This window comes from Sesamum indicum, linkage group LG11 (assembly GCF_000512975.1).
Source record: "Sesamum indicum cultivar Zhongzhi No. 13 linkage group LG11, S_indicum_v1.0, whole genome shotgun sequence".
Taxonomy (NCBI): domain Eukaryota; kingdom Viridiplantae; phylum Streptophyta; class Magnoliopsida; order Lamiales; family Pedaliaceae; genus Sesamum; species Sesamum indicum.
The window spans coordinates 5,473,021-5,492,073 of NC_026155.1; the positions used below are offsets into that span (position 1 = coordinate 5,473,021).

A 19,053-nucleotide genomic window follows, 5' to 3' on the forward strand; every position below is an offset into this window, starting at 1 on the left:
CTCTCAACTTGAACCCTCTCTCCCCTCTGACTCTCTCTCTCATGGCAGGAGCTGAAAAGAAAAAAGAAAGGAGACCTTTAACTCTCTCTCTCTCTCGCGAACGGCTCCGATTCCATTGGCACAACTTCTCTCCAACACCATTAATAGGTAATTTTTCTTCTTTGTAATTTTTTTACAGTTTGTAGAAGAAATTCGAATGCTTTTAAGGTGTTGGTTGAAATCCCTTATTGAACACCCCTATCTTCTTCTCGCCGGGATATTTATTCTTTTTGCTGAAATATGTTGAAAAATGAACGATTTAGCTGATTCACATGCGAAAGATTCCCTATTTAAGCATAATTTGACTCCTTAATCTGAATAGGAGCAAGGCAGCGGGTGAAAAAAGTTTCAGTTATACGAAATCTTTGCCAAAAGGTAGCTTTTGTTTTTCTAATCTTTTATTAGAGAATAAAAGGAAAAACCCACTAACTAAATGTATCTGTCTAATCTACATTTCTATCCTGAGATGTAGGTGTTTTCTGTGAGAATCACATGCTTCTGACTCCTTGTTCCCTTTCAGATTAAGTGAATCAAGTAATGTTGGAATCAAATGATGATTGTGTACTTTTCTTTATTTTACTTATTTAACTCTCTGGCATGGGTCTATAATCTGTCTATATATGTTCTCAATCGGTCTATCATCATTTAACATCACTGTGTGAAATCTTTTCTTTGCTTGGACATGGCAAATTTTATGTAATGTGGAAGCCACAAGTATGCCTTCATTAGGTTTGCTTGAGCGCTTGAAGTTCATAGCTAGCACTTGGGAAAGAAAATAATGGCAATTTCTAAAAATCATCATGTGCTGTCTGGCCTAGTGTGTTGCAGCAAAAGATGGTTTATTTCATTCTTTATGGCACTCAAAATTGACATGTTTTACTGTGAGATTTTGTGAGACATTGTGGGTCCTATGTGTTTAGGAAAATCTAATTTTCATTTGAGCTTTTTATATGCCGCTAAAAATTAAAATTCCAGTTTTTCAGGTTTTATGCATGCATGTTTTTCCACTCTAACACTTGATTCTCGCATGATTATTTGTCCCCTTGACAGGTTGGAATCACCATCGCTGCTCGCAAATATGATTTTGATGCTCTGGCACCTTTCCAAGTTTCAGATATATTGAATATCCAACCAGTAGTGAAGCATTCCATTCCAGTTTGTTCGGAAGCAAAGGATCTGGTTGAAACAATTAGCAGAGGTATGGTATGTTCAGATGAATGTTGGGATAAATATACTATAACAATTAGTTCATTGGTTTTGTCAAGCTCATTCAAATATCTACCTTTATATGATACAAAATATGAATATGGATGGACCTTTTAGATATATTTTAATATCAGATTAATCTATACCTGATCTAGAAGGGGCAACAAATTAGGGTTTGGATGTTTTTCCCAAAAGATAACAAATTTCGTAGTAGCTATTTCATATCAAGAGCTTTTATTCAAAATTATTCAAGATCTTGACAATATATTCAAGAGCTTTTATGTCTTACTATTCAAATTTTCATAGTAGCTGTTCAAGAGCTTTTCATTGCTTTTCTCAGGGAATGCGCAGTGAGGCATACACGTTATTTTCTGAAGCTTTCACAATTCTCCAGCAGGTGCAGTTAACAATGTTTACTCCTGGTACGATCTCTTAGCTAGCTTTCATTATTTTAGGACATGTAACTAACTGGAGACAAAAAATATGCATGTGACTGGTCCAATGCATCGAGAAGTTGCAAATTGTTGCTGGTAATTTGTAACACTGGCTTGTAAAATTATCAGGATTTTGTTATTCTTCCTACATAGTTCACACGATGACTATTGAATTACTATTATTATTCCTAGGCATTGAAGCCTTGGGCTTTCCCTTTCTTGTTTAATTAGTCTAAAGCTTATTCTAAATATTCACTCTGATATACAGCTACTTGGCCATGGTCTTGTATCATGCTGGAGACATGGCTGGAGCAATAATGCAACAGTACAAGGAGCTAATCATGAATGAACGATGCCTTGGACTCGATCACCCTGACAGCTCACAGGCACGAACAGTTTTCCTCTACTTGTTTCAGTTTTCAGTGACATGGGTTATGATTAAATTTTCTGCAAAACAGATATTGAGTTACTATGTTCACCTATTCTTTGGAGTTGACCTATTGTAGTATCTAGTTACTTTAGTAGCCAATAAGAGACTTTATGGCTCTGGGATGTATCAAAATCAAATGGTGCCACATTTGGCTTGACAATTGGGGTTAAACCTCATCTCAACCCAATCATGAGTTTGATCTTTAGTTTCTTAAAGAGAACGCGGACGAATAAGTTGGTAAACTGGGGCACTTGGGAGTGTTTCTGTGTATGGATCATGCTGCTTCTGTTATCTGCTCTCATGTTAGTCATGAAACTTTTGTCGGGTCGTCTGCTGTTTAGATAGTATTGTTATCTCTGAAGCATATTATTTGCTACAGCTATGGGAATATGGCTCTGTTTTATCATGGTCTTAACCATACGGAGCTGGCATTGCGTCATATGTCACGTGCACTACTCCTTTTAAGTTTATCATCCGGCCCAAATCACCCTCATGTTGCTGCTACTTTTATAAATGTTGCTATGATGTATCAAGATATTGAAAAGATGGATATGGCCCTTCGATATTTGCAAGAAGCCTTGAAAAGGAATGAAGGACTGGTGGGAAAGGAGCATATTTGCAAAATGAATGACTATTGTTTTGTAAACTTTAGGAAAAAGAACTTGGTAAAAAAGTGATTGATTTTGAGGTACTTTAAAGATGCCATAAAAAAAATAAAGGAATTGGGGAATTCATCGACAACAAATCCAAAAGAATTAGTGGAAGTATAATTTGTCATTAGTATTTAAATATTGGTTAGCATATATATTGAGAAATTTTGTTAGACTTTTATTACATAAATATTCCTTTGTATCTAATGTATTTGCACAAGAAGAATACCTTGCAAAAATGGATTGTAATGATGTTTATTCCCAGTCTTCATTCGATATCTCAACTTGGTATAATAGAAAATTGCTTGAAACTACTCTTGAAGAGAGGGAGGAAGAGGCAGACCTACAAGAATAGTTCGAAAATCACTTCAAGATCTGGGATACACAAACCATCAATTTACTGGTAGGTCTAGACAGTAGGAGCAACAACATTTATCAAAGATCATTAGTTTATTTTTTCTGTTGGTTTTTTATGACTTAGTTTATGTTGATTTGAGTTATATTTTGACTTACTTTTGTTGGTTTGGGAGTGCAGACATTGATATTATTTGGTAGTATTTGGATAATAATATGACATCAATTGTATTATTATTGGTTGTATTACGAGTATTTTTTTTATTAATATTTATTGTTCTTGGTTTGGAAAATTCAGATTTTGGTATTGATTGAATGTATTTGATGGTATAATAATCATGATATTAATTTGGATACAAAAATTAAAAAAACTATAAAAAAAAAAACAAAATTAGAGACGGAAAATGTTGGGAGTTTAGAAACAGAATCAGAGATGGAAATTGGTAAGAATTTATAGACGGTTAGAGACTGAAATTTGTAAGAATTTATAGACAGATCAGAAAAGAAATTAGAGACCGAATTAACACAAAAATTTTACCTTCAGAGACGGGTTAGAGACGGAAAGTAATTTTATTTATGGACGGAATCAGAGACGGATTTCCAGTGGAAATCAAAGGCGGATTACTCTAAAACTTTGTTCTGGTTTGTCGATAGAATCAACGACGGAAATGTTCAATCTTGAAATTAGAGACAAAATATTTCCATCGCTAATATTTAGCCACTGGATTTTCAGCCTAGAGTTTCCGTCGCTATTTCATTTCACAGACGAAAATCATAGTATCAGAGATGGAATTTTTCGTCTCTGATACCCTGTTTTCTTATAGTCTTTTATTTTGTAATTGCATTGCTATATTAGAGTTTATACACAATCTTTAATATTATATATATATATATATATAGATATATTCTTCTTATTATTGAATATTTATATTGTTATTACTTGAATCCTGCAACCTCCTTTATTTGCCTTATTATTATTTCCTAACTTGTTTTTATAATAATGATTTCTCTTAAATATGCTAATAGTGTTAACAGTTCAATGGAGCTAATTTTAAAAGATGGAAAAATCAAATGAGATATTAGTTAACAGTTCTAGGATTTATTTCTGCAATAGATGATAGTGTTGAACTATGTTCTTGGCATACTCGTGAAGAAGTATATTACCATTGTAATAATCGTATTTTAAGTGATTTATTATAAAGGCTCTATGATGTGTTTTATATTTATGTTAATGCTAAAGAACTTAGGAATGCGTTGGAAACTAAACATGAGATTGATGATTCTGGTATACAGATTTAAAGCCTATACTTTAATGAAATATGCTTTGGTTGATGGAAATTCTATTAATGAACAAATACATGAATTTCAAGATTTGTTAAGACCATTGGAAGAAAATAGTTCAAAATCTAGTGAAGATTATAAAGTTTCATGTTTGATTGATAAGTTTTCACCATCTTGGTCTAATTTTGCTTGAGGTTTAAGACATCATCAATAAGGTGTGTTAACTTTGACTAAAGCTTTAAATTCATTAAGAATAAAGGAGCAACATAGGATGAATGCTAGACAAGAAGAGATGAAAGCCAAAGTTAATGTTGTGGAGGATAAAAGAAATTATACTGAAATAAACTTCAAGCCTAGAGGTATTAAGTTTGAAAATGATAAAAAAGATTGGAAGAACTATTATCACCATAACAATACTCAACCTAAAATTCAAAATCATAGGAACGATAAAGGCAAAGAAATGGAAGAAAACATGTGCTTTGTATTTAGAAGGACCAATCATGTTGTTAAGGGTTGTTACTTTCGGAAAACAGGAAAGAATGCTTTTAAGTTCAACTTTAAGCCTAAGAATCAACATGGACAAGTAAATATGTTGGTTGAAGAGGGATTGTCTGTCAGGTTACAATCTATACCTTCATTAATAAACTTTACAGATCAAAATAATGATTCATGGATACACGTTTGTTTTCATAAATAAATGTTTAAATTCTATGAGAACTCAAATGTTGGAAGCGTGACACTAGAAAATAATAGTGGATATTGTTTATTGCAAAGTGGTTAAAAACTAGTTATGGGATTAAAAATAAAGTTGTAATCACTAGAAATATTATTTTTGCTAGAAAGGATTTGTTAGTAATGGATTATTTAAGTTAATATTGTAAGTGAAAGCAAAGAAATTCTAATTTAATTCTCAATATTGAATCTAGTATTTTATGACATGAAACATTGGGGCATGTAAGTAATAGAAAGGTTAAAAAGTTTATAAAACTTAGTTTGATTTCAAAATCTCAAGTAAATTTTGATCTCAAATGCGAAATATCTACCCAAGCGAAACAAACTATAAGGCCTTATAAATCAGTTGAAAGAAATTCAAATATTTTGGATCTTATCAATAGTGATGTTTGTGATTCAAATTGGTCTCCAACTAAACGTGGCAATAAATATTTATTAAACTTTATGAATGATTTTTCCAAGTACTGTGATATTTATCTTATTAAAGCTAAAGATGAAGTTTTTGATAAGTTTAAGGTTTATAAAAATGAAGTTGAAAATCACTTAGACAATGCCGAGATTTGATAAAGGATGAGAATATATTCTTAGAAAAGTTGTAAAAATTTTTTGAAGATAAGGGTATAATACATGAATTCACACCTCCTTATTCACGTAATTCAAATGACATAGTTGAAAAAAAAAATAGGACTTTGGTGGATATGATTAATGCGATATTGTTAAATTCAAGAGCACCAGAGAATTTGTGGTGAGAAACCATTTTAGCTTCTTGTTACACACTAAATCGCATAATAGTTATGATATTACGAAAACATCTTATGAGTTATGGAAAAATATGACTCCTATACAAATTTCTGTAAAAGTGTGGTGGTATCTAGTGAAAGTAATTATACCTAAGTTCAAGAGAAAGAAAATAGGTCCTAGAACTATAGATGCTATCTTTATTTGACGTGCAAAATAGTAGTGCAAATAGGTTTCTAGTGTTTAATTTTGAGGTTAATGGAATATCTAGCAGTACAATCATTGAGCCTCTAGATGCCACATACTTTGAAGATGCTTTTCCTTTTAAAACTAAAATTTAAAGTGAGTCATACATTTCAAAAATTGATGGAGACGAATCATTTAGTAGTGCAATGCTAGAAAATAAGCAAAGAAAAACTATGGAATTGATGAGAGTGTCTCCTCCCCTTTCCTATAGTGATAGTGGTTTACAGTATGTGTTAGGTTAGAATATAACCCTTAATATGACCAAGGTGATGATGCAGCATGGCATGGGTTACACGTACCCTTGGAGATTTCATCTAAATGGGAGTTGCAATGAGGCAGTGGCTATGGGTTTGGGCTAATCCTAACAACTTTTCATGACAATCAAGATTAGAGTGCATAGCCATTAACAACGCTAATTCGTTTTCAACAAAGACCGATGTTAATACTCTATGTATGATATATTGAAATTTAGCTAAGGAACCTAATTCAAGACATATGGAAATCGTCAACACTAAGTGTAGCTCAAGCTTGGAAAGCTTCCTGCACATAGTATTCATTGCCCTATTATGTTTCTTATATATCATTTTGAAGTTTTCAAACTTGTGGGGGATTGTTAGAATTTGAAGTTTCAATCTACAAAATGATATTTAATTTTTTATTTTTATTATTAAATCAAATCAATTTGTGTAACACCCCTTTTAATTTTGTAGCACCCCTCTAATGACCTTTATTTCTATTTTATTATCGTATGTTACATGTACTATTCTAACACTATAAATAGGATGTTTTAGAGTCTAGGTAGAAACAAATGACCCTTGCATCTTTATATTCTTATTCTTCTTACCATACACTTTGGAATAACTTAATAAGGTCTAGTTCTCTAATCTACTTTGCTCATAATAGAAAACGTTGGTTGAGGCCTTCTGAAATTTATCTTGGTGGGGTAATGCGTAGATAGTATCTGTAGAGAGGGGGCCATCATGATCTTAGGATAGCGTCAAACGATATGACTCCTAAAGACCAATCGTTTTTAAATTTATGGATATATCCCATGCATTATTTATCTTGATTTACTCAAAGCCATTTAAACGTATTCTAGAATTTTCAAAACAATTATTTGATATAAATATAATAAAAATTAATTATTTTTTAAAAAGGATAAGATTGTTGAACATAAGTTAAGTTTTGCTCTACATCATATTATACATTATCCTGTTCTTCTAACTTCCATATTATTGATGCTCACTAAACCATAAGTAAAATAACAATTGATCATAACTACAAAAGTTTTTTGATTTAATTTATTTTAAACTCAATTCCACCTAAATTCAGAATGTTATTAAAAATAAGTATATCAATAATTAGTAATATTATTTATTTGCATTTTGTCTCCTTCCTGTTTGTATATTGCTTAATATATACAAAATAGTGAATTGAATAAATAAAATAAAATTCTGAAAGTCATGAAAAGTACGTTAAAAGATTATTATACCAATAAAAACATTTTCCACCATCTAACGTTTTATTTGTGAGAAGAGCTTATCATGGAAAAAAATTGCAATTGATGTAAACATCACATAATGATAAACTCAAAATAATATAATTAAAAAAAAATAAAAAACTAATGGAACCAAAATTGAACACAATAATGTATTTGTGATCTCCTCACTTTTTTTTTTTTTTTTTTGGCTATAGAGTTTGGAGTTTAGACAATACTGTTCACAATAATTACAAAATCATATTAACAAAATAGTTTGGAAATTATAAAATGATATAAATATCACAAAATTGATAATCTATAAAACTTATTAACAATAAGAAAAATCTAGAGAACAATTTATGGAGTTGAAGTTTAGTCAAAAATAATTGAAAGATTTAGAAATTAAAAAATTATATCAAATAAGAAAATTTTCGATAATTATCGTAAATATTGAATAATTAATTCACTAAAAAAATAAAATATTTTCAATAAAAAACATTAAGAAAGTACTGAAACAAAAAAGTGGATATATCAGGAGCATCGATGATCTCTCTTTTCATTTGTTATGTTGAAATTAATTTTTAATACTAATTACAAAATTATATGAAGTACAACACTTATCTCAACATACGATGTAAGTGGTGAAAATTAGAAGAAATAATTAATAACTAGATGAAAATTTGTCAATATCAATTTTTTAATTAATACAAACATCGAAAGTTAATATTAGCAAATTTGTATAAGGTCAAATATATTAATCAGCATAATTATGGGAAGAAATAATTGAAAAACTGATGGTGGGGGATTGGCAGCAAATTTCTGTAGACATGTATAAAAAACTATTATTATTTTTGTAATTTTGAAGTAATTTGATATATCACAAAATTGATCAAATTACACAATAAAATAATTGATAATAAAAAAATTTAAAATTGGAACGAAAGTATTAACTCTCAATGGTAAAATTATTTGCAAATCCAATCTTTTTCTACCAGACTAATAATAAAATAGTCAAAAAATACATAATAGTAAATAAAATAATTATAAATAAAAATTATAATAAACACATAAAATCACATATTCATTTACTCAAAAAATATTTTTGATAATAAAAAAAATTTAAAATCAAGAAAAGAATTTGATTTTCATGCCTTGACTTGTGATGTACTCTATCTATTTACTATGGACTTGGAATATTTTTTATTGTTTAAAAAGATAGATAAATACAAATTAAAAAAAATATTATAATTAAATTAACTCATGAAACAAAAATTGAAGATGAAACAATTAAAAAACAAAGAAAGATTTCGATTATAAGAATTGATGATTGATAAAAGCTTGACATATGTGTTAATTTACTGTAACATATGTAGAAGATCATAAATTTAAAAATAAAATAAATAAACCATTATACAAATGGAAAGTTGCGGATTGATGTAAACATTACATATGTAATAAACTCAAAACAAAAAGAAATTATAAAAATTGAACAAAAGTTTCTACAATAACTACCCAAGCATATTAAAAAAAATTACCAATTAAACAAAAGCTTCAACAAATAACTACTATTGTATTTTTTTTTGTGCCACACCAGACAGAGGGTGTTGTACTTTTAATTTCATGGTTTATGGGTTTAATATTTTTGATTACATAAGATGAAAAATTGTAGTATTTTTGGCCAATAAGATAAAAGTTATGCCACATGCATTCATCCCATAGGATAAAAAATTGTAGCATTTTCGTTTCGAATGCTATAATATTTTAACCCGTAGAACTAAATGTACTAACTTTGTAAACTATGAGACCAAAAGTACAACACCCTCTATCACGTGGGACTGAAATTACAATTAACCCAAATCATTATACAATAGTTGCAACAAATAAGATAGAATTAGAGAATTTACAAGTATAAAGAGTGTAAGCGTTCAATTTAGAAATATACAACTTCATTTTATTTGCAATTAAAAGAAATTTTGTATTTGCCCTGACTAATACTTATAAATATTGTGCACGAGAGAGCTACGTGTGAAGATTGCTAGTTATACATAAATAGTTAAAAATATATAACAAGAGTTTTCAAGATTGTCTCGAGCACTTTTTGACATTGCTAAAATAAATAATAGTTGTCTCAAGTACATAAATGACGGTTGTCATTGCTGACACGTGTATTTTTTGTGCAATCCCAATTGCCTTTTTTTTTCTTTATGAAAGAGTTTTTATTTTTGGAAGCAGATAAAACATATAATCCTCGTAGTTGGCGCGCGTGCTTTTTTGTACGATTGTTCTTGTGCATTACTTTGTCAACCAGTTTAATGTGAAATTGAATATATTCCAACACTGTGATATGTCACTAGAATAACATAATTCAATATTTAATTAAGAGAAACTATATGATTTATTTTTTGTTAACTTTTTCATCTTTTTGTAGATATGATGTTTGTTCTTGTTGTACATATGATTTTGAGATGTTGTTTTGAAGTCAGAGTAGACATGAGATAAGCCATGGCCACGGTTTATCTCTGTGTGACAGTTTTGCTGATGTGGTCCACTATCCAACTTATGCAATTTCTGGTAAACGCCAATTACGTATAAATGATACATTTTTTTATGGATAAATGTATGTTAAAAAACATTGGGTTTTTTATGGAGTTTTCTATGAAAAACATGATTTGAGGCTTGGGTCCCTTGAAATTCTACAATCGTAGAGAAGACATACCATCGGTTTGATTGCACCAGATTTCAGAAGAATCCAACATCAATTTTGCAACATTTCGGTTTTCTATATAGATTTTTATTTGAGTCAATAATTAAAGGTAAGTATCCTAAATCATTTTGCTTCCGCACTTAAAGATCTAACATGTATATGATGTAATTACTATGTATATGCTAGATGTAAGACAATAATTATGTTGGTATATTGTTGTTTATATGGATTTATGTTTTGACCATCTTGTTTCCTACATCATATGTTTATGCTTACATTTGGTATCAGAACATCCTTTATCTCTACCTTGATTTGAGATTGATGTTGATATTTTGGGAATTGAAACTTATATGTATAATTCTGTTATTGAAAATATAATGTATTTATTGTGCTTCCAAAATTTGTATGATGAGATTTATTGTACATATAATTGTTATAAGTTTTTTAATCAAATGGATTCATGTAGTTTCATGTCTTGTGATATGCATTTTCATTAATTTCATTTGCCAACGCCCTGATTATGAGATTTAATTCTAAAAAACTCACCGATTTAAATGGTGCGCATCTGCATATTATGCAAATGAGGGAAATTGTTCCTCAATTAAAATCTTTTGAAGTTGATATATCTGAATATTTTTTTGTGCACTAGATTTTGAATACCTTGCCACCTCAATATGTTCCTTACAGAATTTCTAACAATACACATAAAGATAAATGATCAAGCAATAGATTTATGACCATGTGTGTGCAAGAGGAAGAGAGATTGTCTATGGAGGCTAGAGAAAGTGTGCATAAGGCTAGACAAGGAAAGAATAAGGATCAATTCAAAGGAGGAAATAAAGGACTGTCCTAAATACAAGATTTGGCTTGAAAAGAAAGGTAATCAACTTTCTTATGTTTGTTATGAATCCAATATGGTTGGTGTTTGTCATAACACATGGTGGATTAATTCTGGTTCGACAATTCATGTCACAAACTCCTTGCAGGTTTGGAAAATCTAAGAAAATCAGTGGAAGTGAATGCTACATTTATTCATGCAACAAGATGGGTTCACGTATAAAGGCAATTGGAACATGTAGTCTAGTTCTTGATAAAGGCTTTGTATTTGTATTGGAAAAGACTTTTTATATTTCAAATTTTTCTCTAAAAATTTGATTTCAGTTTCAAGACTTGTACCTTATAGATATTCCTTTTTTAACTTTGAAAATGGTGTTAATTTGTTTTATAATACTCATCTTGTCGGGAATGGTACATTATCTAATTATCTTTACCATATTAATTTGCAAATTGATATACTTTATACATTGCATGTTGATGATAATGCTGGTATTAAAGATGTGTTATGAATGATGATTGCTCTGTTTTGTGATGCCGGAGATTGGGACACATCTCCATAGACAGGATTAAAAAGTTAGTAAATGGAGTACTTAACGCTCTAGATTTTATAGATTTTTACACTTGTTTGTACTGCAATAAAGGCAAGAAGACCAATGTGTCAAAGAAAAGTGTTAAAAAGTGTTCAAACTTATTGAAAATCATACATACGTATATTCATTATCCAGACTTAGATTCATATGGTTGAAAATACTTTGTTACTTTTATTGATGACTACTCACATTACATGTGTATCTACTTTTTTTAACATAAGGCTAAAGCACTAAATGCTTTTAAGGTTTTCGAGGCAGAAGTAGAGAAACAATGTGATAAACACATTAAAACTGTGAGGTGAGATAGAGATGGTTAGTATTTTGGTAGATATACTGAAGGTGGACAAGCACCTGGTCCTTTTGCAAAGTTTTTCTTGGCAGAGTATTGTTGCACAATACACCATGCTCCAGATCAAAAAGGTGTAGCCGAAAGAAGAAACTGAACATTATGGGACATGGTACGGAGCATGATGACTAGCTCGAAACTTCCTAAGTTCTTTTGGACTGAAGCTCTCAAAAAGGTTGTGTACATATTAAATCAAGTTCCAACCAAGGCTGTCTCTAAAACACCATTTGAGTTATTTAAAGATTGAAAACCGAGTTTAAGGCAAGTACACATTTGGGGATGTCCGTCTGTGCTCAAAGTTTATAATCCACAAGAAAAGAAGTTAGACTCAAGGACCATTAGTGGGTATTTCATGGATATACCAAAAGGACTAAGAGATATAGATTTTATTGTCTATCAAATAGTACTAGAATTATGGGATCAAGGCATGCCAAGTTTCTTGAGGATGATTGATTAGTGGGAGTCATGAAGGGTTGATGTAAAAAATCTAATTTCGATCATTCAGAATCTCAACCTTCCACTTCAAGTAATTGATTGATTGTTGCAGTTCACAACACTCTTACGGTTCAAACGCGTGTTGAACAACAAATCTAAACCGCTCCACAAGTTGATGATCATGAACCACTAGATCCAATTGTACTATATACCGCAAAATTGTAGTACAACCAGATGATCAAAAAACTTCTCCGGAGAATTTTGATGCCACATTAAGTTATCTACTCTGATAAAGAGATCAGCAATTTCTAGTGACTATATGGTATATCTATAGGAATCTTAGTTAAATATTGGAGCCGAAAATGACCCTGAAACGTTTTATCAAACCATAAAAAGTAGGGAATCCAACTTGTGGTATGATGCTATGAAAGAGGAGATGAATTCCATAACATTTAATGAAGTCTGGGATCTTGTCGAATTGCCTGATGGTTTAAAAGCCATAGGGTGTAAGTGTGTCTTTTAAAACAAAGAAAGACTCATTAGGCAACATCAAAACACATAAATAACACTTTTAGCTAAGGGATTCATTTAAAGGGAAGGAATCGATTACATGGAGACCTTTTCTCCTATATCCAAAAAAGATTCACTCCGTACTATCATGTCGTTTCATGCCTATTTTGACATGGATTTGCATCAAATGGACATGAAAATAGCATCTCTAAATGCTGACTAGAGGAAGAGGCTTATAAGAAGCAACCTGAAGGATTCTCGTTTAGTAACAGTGAGCACTTGGTATGTAAGCTTAAGAAATTTATATATGTTCTAAAACAAGCATTGCATCAGTAGTACTTCAAATTCCATGATGTTATCTTTTCATTTGGATTTGTAGAGAATATCATAGATCAATCTATATATCAAATGATTAGTTGGAGCAAAACTTGTTTTTCATTTACTTTATATAAATGATATTTTACTTGCTACCAATTACAATGGTATATTATGTGAAGTGAAATAATTTCTTTCTAAGAATTCTGAAATGAACGACATTGGTGAGGTATCATATGTTATTGGCATCAAGGTTCATAGAGATAGATCTTGATGTATTTTGAGATTTTCTAAGAAAACCTACATGAATAAGGTCATAAAAAGATTTCCAATGAAAGATTGTTTACCTAGTGTATCTCCCATTGTGAAGGGTGACAAGTTACATTTGAGACAGTGTTCAAGGAATGACCTCGAACGAAAACAGATAAAGGATATCCATATGCTTCTGCTATTGGAAACCTTATGTATGCTCAAGTCTGTACATGGCCTAACATTGCATTTGCCGTGGGGATGTTGGAAAAGATATTAGAGTAATTTGGGTTTTGATCATTGGAGGGTTGCAAAGAAAGGCATGAGGTATCTTTTAAAGGACGAAGGAAAACATGCTTATGTATAGGCAAACTGAGAATTTGGAAGTTGTTGGGCACTCTGATTCGGACTTTGCTGGTTGTGTTGATTCAAAAAAATCAACTTCTGGTTATATATTTATGATTGTCAATGGAGCTGTGTCGTGGAGGAGTGCAAAATAGACTTTGATTGCTACTTCCACTATGGAATCTAAGTTCGTATCTTGCCTTAAGGCAACTTCACCCAGTGTGCGTTTAAAGAGTTTCATTGGGTTGAGAATAATGGATTCAATTTCTAAACTATTAAGGATGTATTATGATAATTTAGTTGTCTTTATGGCTAAAAAAAGGGTGAAAATCGAAGTAAACATATCGACATTAGGTATTTAGCCATAAGGGAACGTGTTAAAGAACAAAAAATGGTCATTGAACACATTAGTACTCAGTTGATGATAGCTGATCCTTTAACTAATATAATTGTTATGTTTAATGAAACTTGTATTCAGTTGTTGTGTTTTCTGACTTTAGTATTCAGATTTAAATTTGAGAAAACAATATCGTTTTTGGGATCCTAAATAAGCATATAGCTTATTTAATTAAGTTGTATTATCGTGTGGGTGAGAAATATAGTGCATTGTGATACATGAAAAATACTACTCATTTATTTCTTATTGGACCCCTTTGAGATGGAACTTTGATTATTGAATAGGTGGACCAAGTGGGAGAATGTTGGATATATGGTTCTGACATGTTTTGAAGCTAGAGCAAACATGAGATAAGCCATGACCACGGATTATCAGATGTGTGCTCTCTATCTAGCGCATTTATGATAAACTATGGACACGACTTATCTCTATGTGAAAGTTTTGTTGATGTGGTCCACTACCCAACTTATACAACTTCTAGTAACCACCAATTATGTATACATGATACATTTTTTATAGAAAATATATGTAAAAAATATTGGATTTTTTATGGAGTTTTCTATAGAAAACATGATTTGAGGCTTAGGTCCCCTAAAATCTTGCGATCGTAAAGAAAACACACCATCAGTTTGATTGCACCAGATTTCAGAAGAATCCAACATCAATTTTGCAGCACTTCGGTTTTCTGTATAGATTTCTATTTAGATCAATGGCTAGAGGTAAGTATCCTAAATTATTCTGCTTCCGCACTTAAAGATCTAACATGTATATAATGCAATTACTATGTATATGTTAGATGTAAATTTTGACAGCAATTATGTAGGAATATATTATTGTTTAGATGAATTTTCGTTTTGACCATCTTGTTTCCTTCATCATATGTTTCTACTTACAGTGTTTGCATTGTAAGTCTTCTTACATAAAAGAAGAATTTTTCAAGAAAAGAGCTCAAGTGACAAAAAAAACAGTGAAGAAATTCAATGGTCCACATTCAAGATAACGCGTGCCGACGGGTTATCAAAGATCGTCTCAGCGAAAACACATCCAGGTAAACTCGTACCCACGGGTAATCAAAAATTTGGTCGCGAAAAGCATAATTAGTCTAATCTGTGACAACGGGTAATCAAATATGCAATGGGATGAAAAATGAGGATTCTCCAACATATTCTATTGTTAATTTTATGTGGCCCAACATTTTTTTTTTCTTGTATTTGTTCTTAGAATTTTGGTTGAAAAAGGCTTAGGAAGGAAAGAAAATGAAATTTATTATATGGGGATTCTTTTCCTCTACTAACAGGATTAGGAACTAGTACAAAAGAGATAAGTCAAGGGAAACATGGGAATTGTCGAATTTCTTAAGATAAAAGCACGGAAAACACGTTGAGGGTTTGGCCAATTTTCGAAGAGAAAAACATGGAATACATGTTCGGGCAAGGGAGAAAAAACAAGAAGACACATGGAGCAGTCAATCCGGCACTAGAGTGACAACTCAAGCCCGATTTTCTAGTTCATGAACTTTTCTTAATTTTCCTTCTTTGTTTTAGATTTAGTTATTATGAACTAATTTACTTTTTTTTCTAAAACTTTTCGATCTTGAATACTTTTTTGAGATTAATCTACAACTTAATCTTTATATTCCATGAATTATTATGCTTATTATTATAATTTGAGAGATTGATCATCTTTTCAATTAAATTAATTATGTTGATGAGCTAGAAGGGGATTTTGCATAGTGAATAGGGTAATTCATCATGTGCATTAATGATATGAAGGCATACATATGAATGATTGATTTGGTTATATAAATTTCACAAATCTTAATTCATTATTATCAGGAGCCGTAGAAAGAAGGAATCCATTAATTTTTTGGTAATAATAGATTTGGTATAACTTGGAAGAGTATATCATATTAATTCGGGAAAAACCTCAACTTAGGAAAATCTTTATTTGTTAGATTAATACGTTAATGTTACATGACTTAAAGCCTTAGTATCTCATCCATTCTTGAATACTTCTTGTAAAGGTTAGAGTAGCTCCCTCCACCTTCATCCACCACCTCCGACTGTTTTTCATCGATTTTAATTATAGACACATTTATCACAATCATTGACCTTGAAGTTATTTGACTATATTGTTTTGTTAAATTTTTAATATCATTGTTTAGGAGCTTGTTTAATCCCAGAGCGACTTGATCAGTCTACTGACCTTCTTTTTTGGGCAGGACAACAAACTCTTTAGGTTATTCTGTGTAGATCTCTTAATCTATATCATCATTTAAAAACTATGACTTAATGTCCATTTTCTTTCTCTTTTCTCTAAGAATCCCCAAAGAGCTTTTGCAGTCTTAGCTGAGGTATATACATTATATAACACATCACTCAAGTCGTGAGGATGTAGTTTTTCCATAGAAATTCCCCATGTCCCCATACATTAAATGCAATCCTCTTTTGGGAATTAATTTCCCCCTTAGAACTTAGCTAGGTTCAACGTAGTGAAGTAAATTGGCATCTTTTTATGGCATCTCTTAAAGTCATTGCTAGAGAATTTCTTCGACCTTTCCTTTTGGTAGTAATAGGATGTGCAACATGTGTTTAGACAACTATAGTTATAGGATTAGTAGCAGCAACATACTTAGTACCCATAATGCATAACAATAAATGATTGTCTTAAACTTGTGAAAAATTGAAGGATATGCGGTAATTGTGTATTAAGAAGTCGAGAAAGAGTTAGTCCTTCTATCTTTAAGATAATTATTGCTCCGCTCAAGTGCTAATTGTGATGGCAATTCATCTCCAAACTTACAATCTCAAAGTAGCAGCGCTACAAATTTTGAAAAATGACAAAACAAAAAATACTTTGAAATGCTCTAAAATGCTTTTCAAGTTGACTAAATGAAATAAAATGGGAGTGACTATTTATAGAAGTTGGAAATCTATCATTGAATAGACATATCCAATTGAAAAAGATGCTTGGAAAAGGTTATGACTTTTCTCAAAATAAACGCATCACCCAGAGGACATACGGTTTCACCAGAATAGACACATCATTTCAATCAAATAAAATACTACATCAATGCTAGACACCTATTTGGTTGGTCACACATGGTTGGCTGATAATTGATGGTTATCAACCATCATTCATTTGTCAAGAGTTTCTCATATCGTACATCATAACCAATCACTTGTTATAATTTATTCTAATAAAAATAAACTTATTAATTAAATTTACTTTTTCAATTTATCATTCACGTTCTCCAACATATTTCTCACAGACAAATAAAAACAGGGATTAACATATCTTCAATTTACTTATTAACATGCTTGGAATACAATAGATGATCGGATATAGCACAAATCAAACACTTACAAAATATACACATGCCAATCACACAAACCAAACATTCCCTAAAAGTTACTAGTCGATCGATAGCAACTACACTCTGATCTTATTGCATTCAAGAAATTTTTGAACCAAGTAGCTGACTTTTTGGGAATTCTTGTAAGTCCATTCATGTAATCAATATAGGTAATCCCAAATCGTTGAGTGTAACCTGATCCCCATTCAAAGTTATCCAAAAATTACCATGCAAAGAAACCTTTTACTTTTACACCTTGTCTGCCAACAATAAATGTAAACTTATTAGTATTAATTGCACACATAGTTTATTTTTATTTCTAGTAGTTAATTTTTGACCTTGCTGAACTTTTTAAGAAATTGTATTGGTAATATACATAGATTGATTTTAATGACAAATTAGAGAGTTTTACACATAATTATGTTTAATATCAACTACTATGATTTGGAATAGCGGTGTTAGATTGACAAGCGCAAATTACTTTGCATCTAATAAAAATATATTCCTAATTTTCTTCAACTATTAAATAATTTAAAAAAATAAATAACTAATAATATATAATATTAATTATTAATTACAAAGCATATGTTAATCTAATGTCAGGAATATACAACTTCATATTATTTTTATTATATATATAATATTAGTTTAGTGGTAATATAATTAGTAAAGGTATAAAAAATATACATAGAATTATCCAGGTAATTACATAATCTTGGTACAAATATGTACTCGCAAATAAATATATAAAATATTTTCAATTGTTAGAAAATTATAAATTAATATTAAAACGTAACAATAAAATTCAAATGTATTATATATTAAATAATAATTTAGACAGAAATAAAAAATGTTAAATTATTGATTATGCTTAGTTTTAGAAAGATATTGAAATACCATATTTTTATGATGCTATAAAATTAAAATATGAGATATTGCTTGAATATAATTCTAATATATTATAAATATTTTTTTTATTAACTTGATAAACTATTATATACGTAGCTAAATATATAAAAGTACTTAAAAATAAAAGAAAAATCTTGAGTCGACTCGCAAGCTTTTGAACAGAAATATATTGGCTTGAGCTCGACTCATCAAAGAGCAAGTATCATTGGTGGCACATCCAATGTGTGTGCTTAAACTTTTAACATATGCAAATTGACAATAATTATTTTTTACAATATCTTTATTTAACTTTTTTATTGTGATTATCTAAATTTAGAAATACATCAATATTCGATCAATCTAATTTAAACAATTTATTAATACACCAATTTAATTAATTAACAGTATAGGTATCTTTCCAACAGATGATTTGTTTTTTACTTTTGTAAGTTTGTTAATTTTCAAAATAAATAAAAACAATTAATTAATTAA

At 30.4% G+C, this 19,053-nt stretch overlaps 1 protein-coding gene and 1 long non-coding RNA gene across 2 annotated transcripts in view; one reads left to right on the forward strand and one right to left on the reverse strand.

The window, feature by feature from the left end:
* On the forward strand, positions 357 to 2,310 carry LOC105173369. Its single transcript, XR_848739.2, has 4 exons — positions 357 to 414; positions 1,090 to 1,237; positions 1,586 to 1,667; positions 1,948 to 2,310. It is a non-coding gene; the product is annotated as an uncharacterized LOC105173369 (long non-coding RNA).
* The window catches only part of LOC105173775 (beta-glucosidase 13-like), a 55,545-nt gene continuing 53,722 nt past the window's right edge, over positions 17,231 to 19,053 (reverse strand). The window contains exon 13 of the mRNA XM_020697651.1: positions 17,231 to 17,933. Within this exon, the coding sequence (XP_020553310.1) occupies positions 17,897 to 17,933 (37 nt within the window). The 3' untranslated portion in view covers positions 17,231 to 17,896. The remainder of the gene's footprint in view (positions 17,934 to 19,053) is intronic.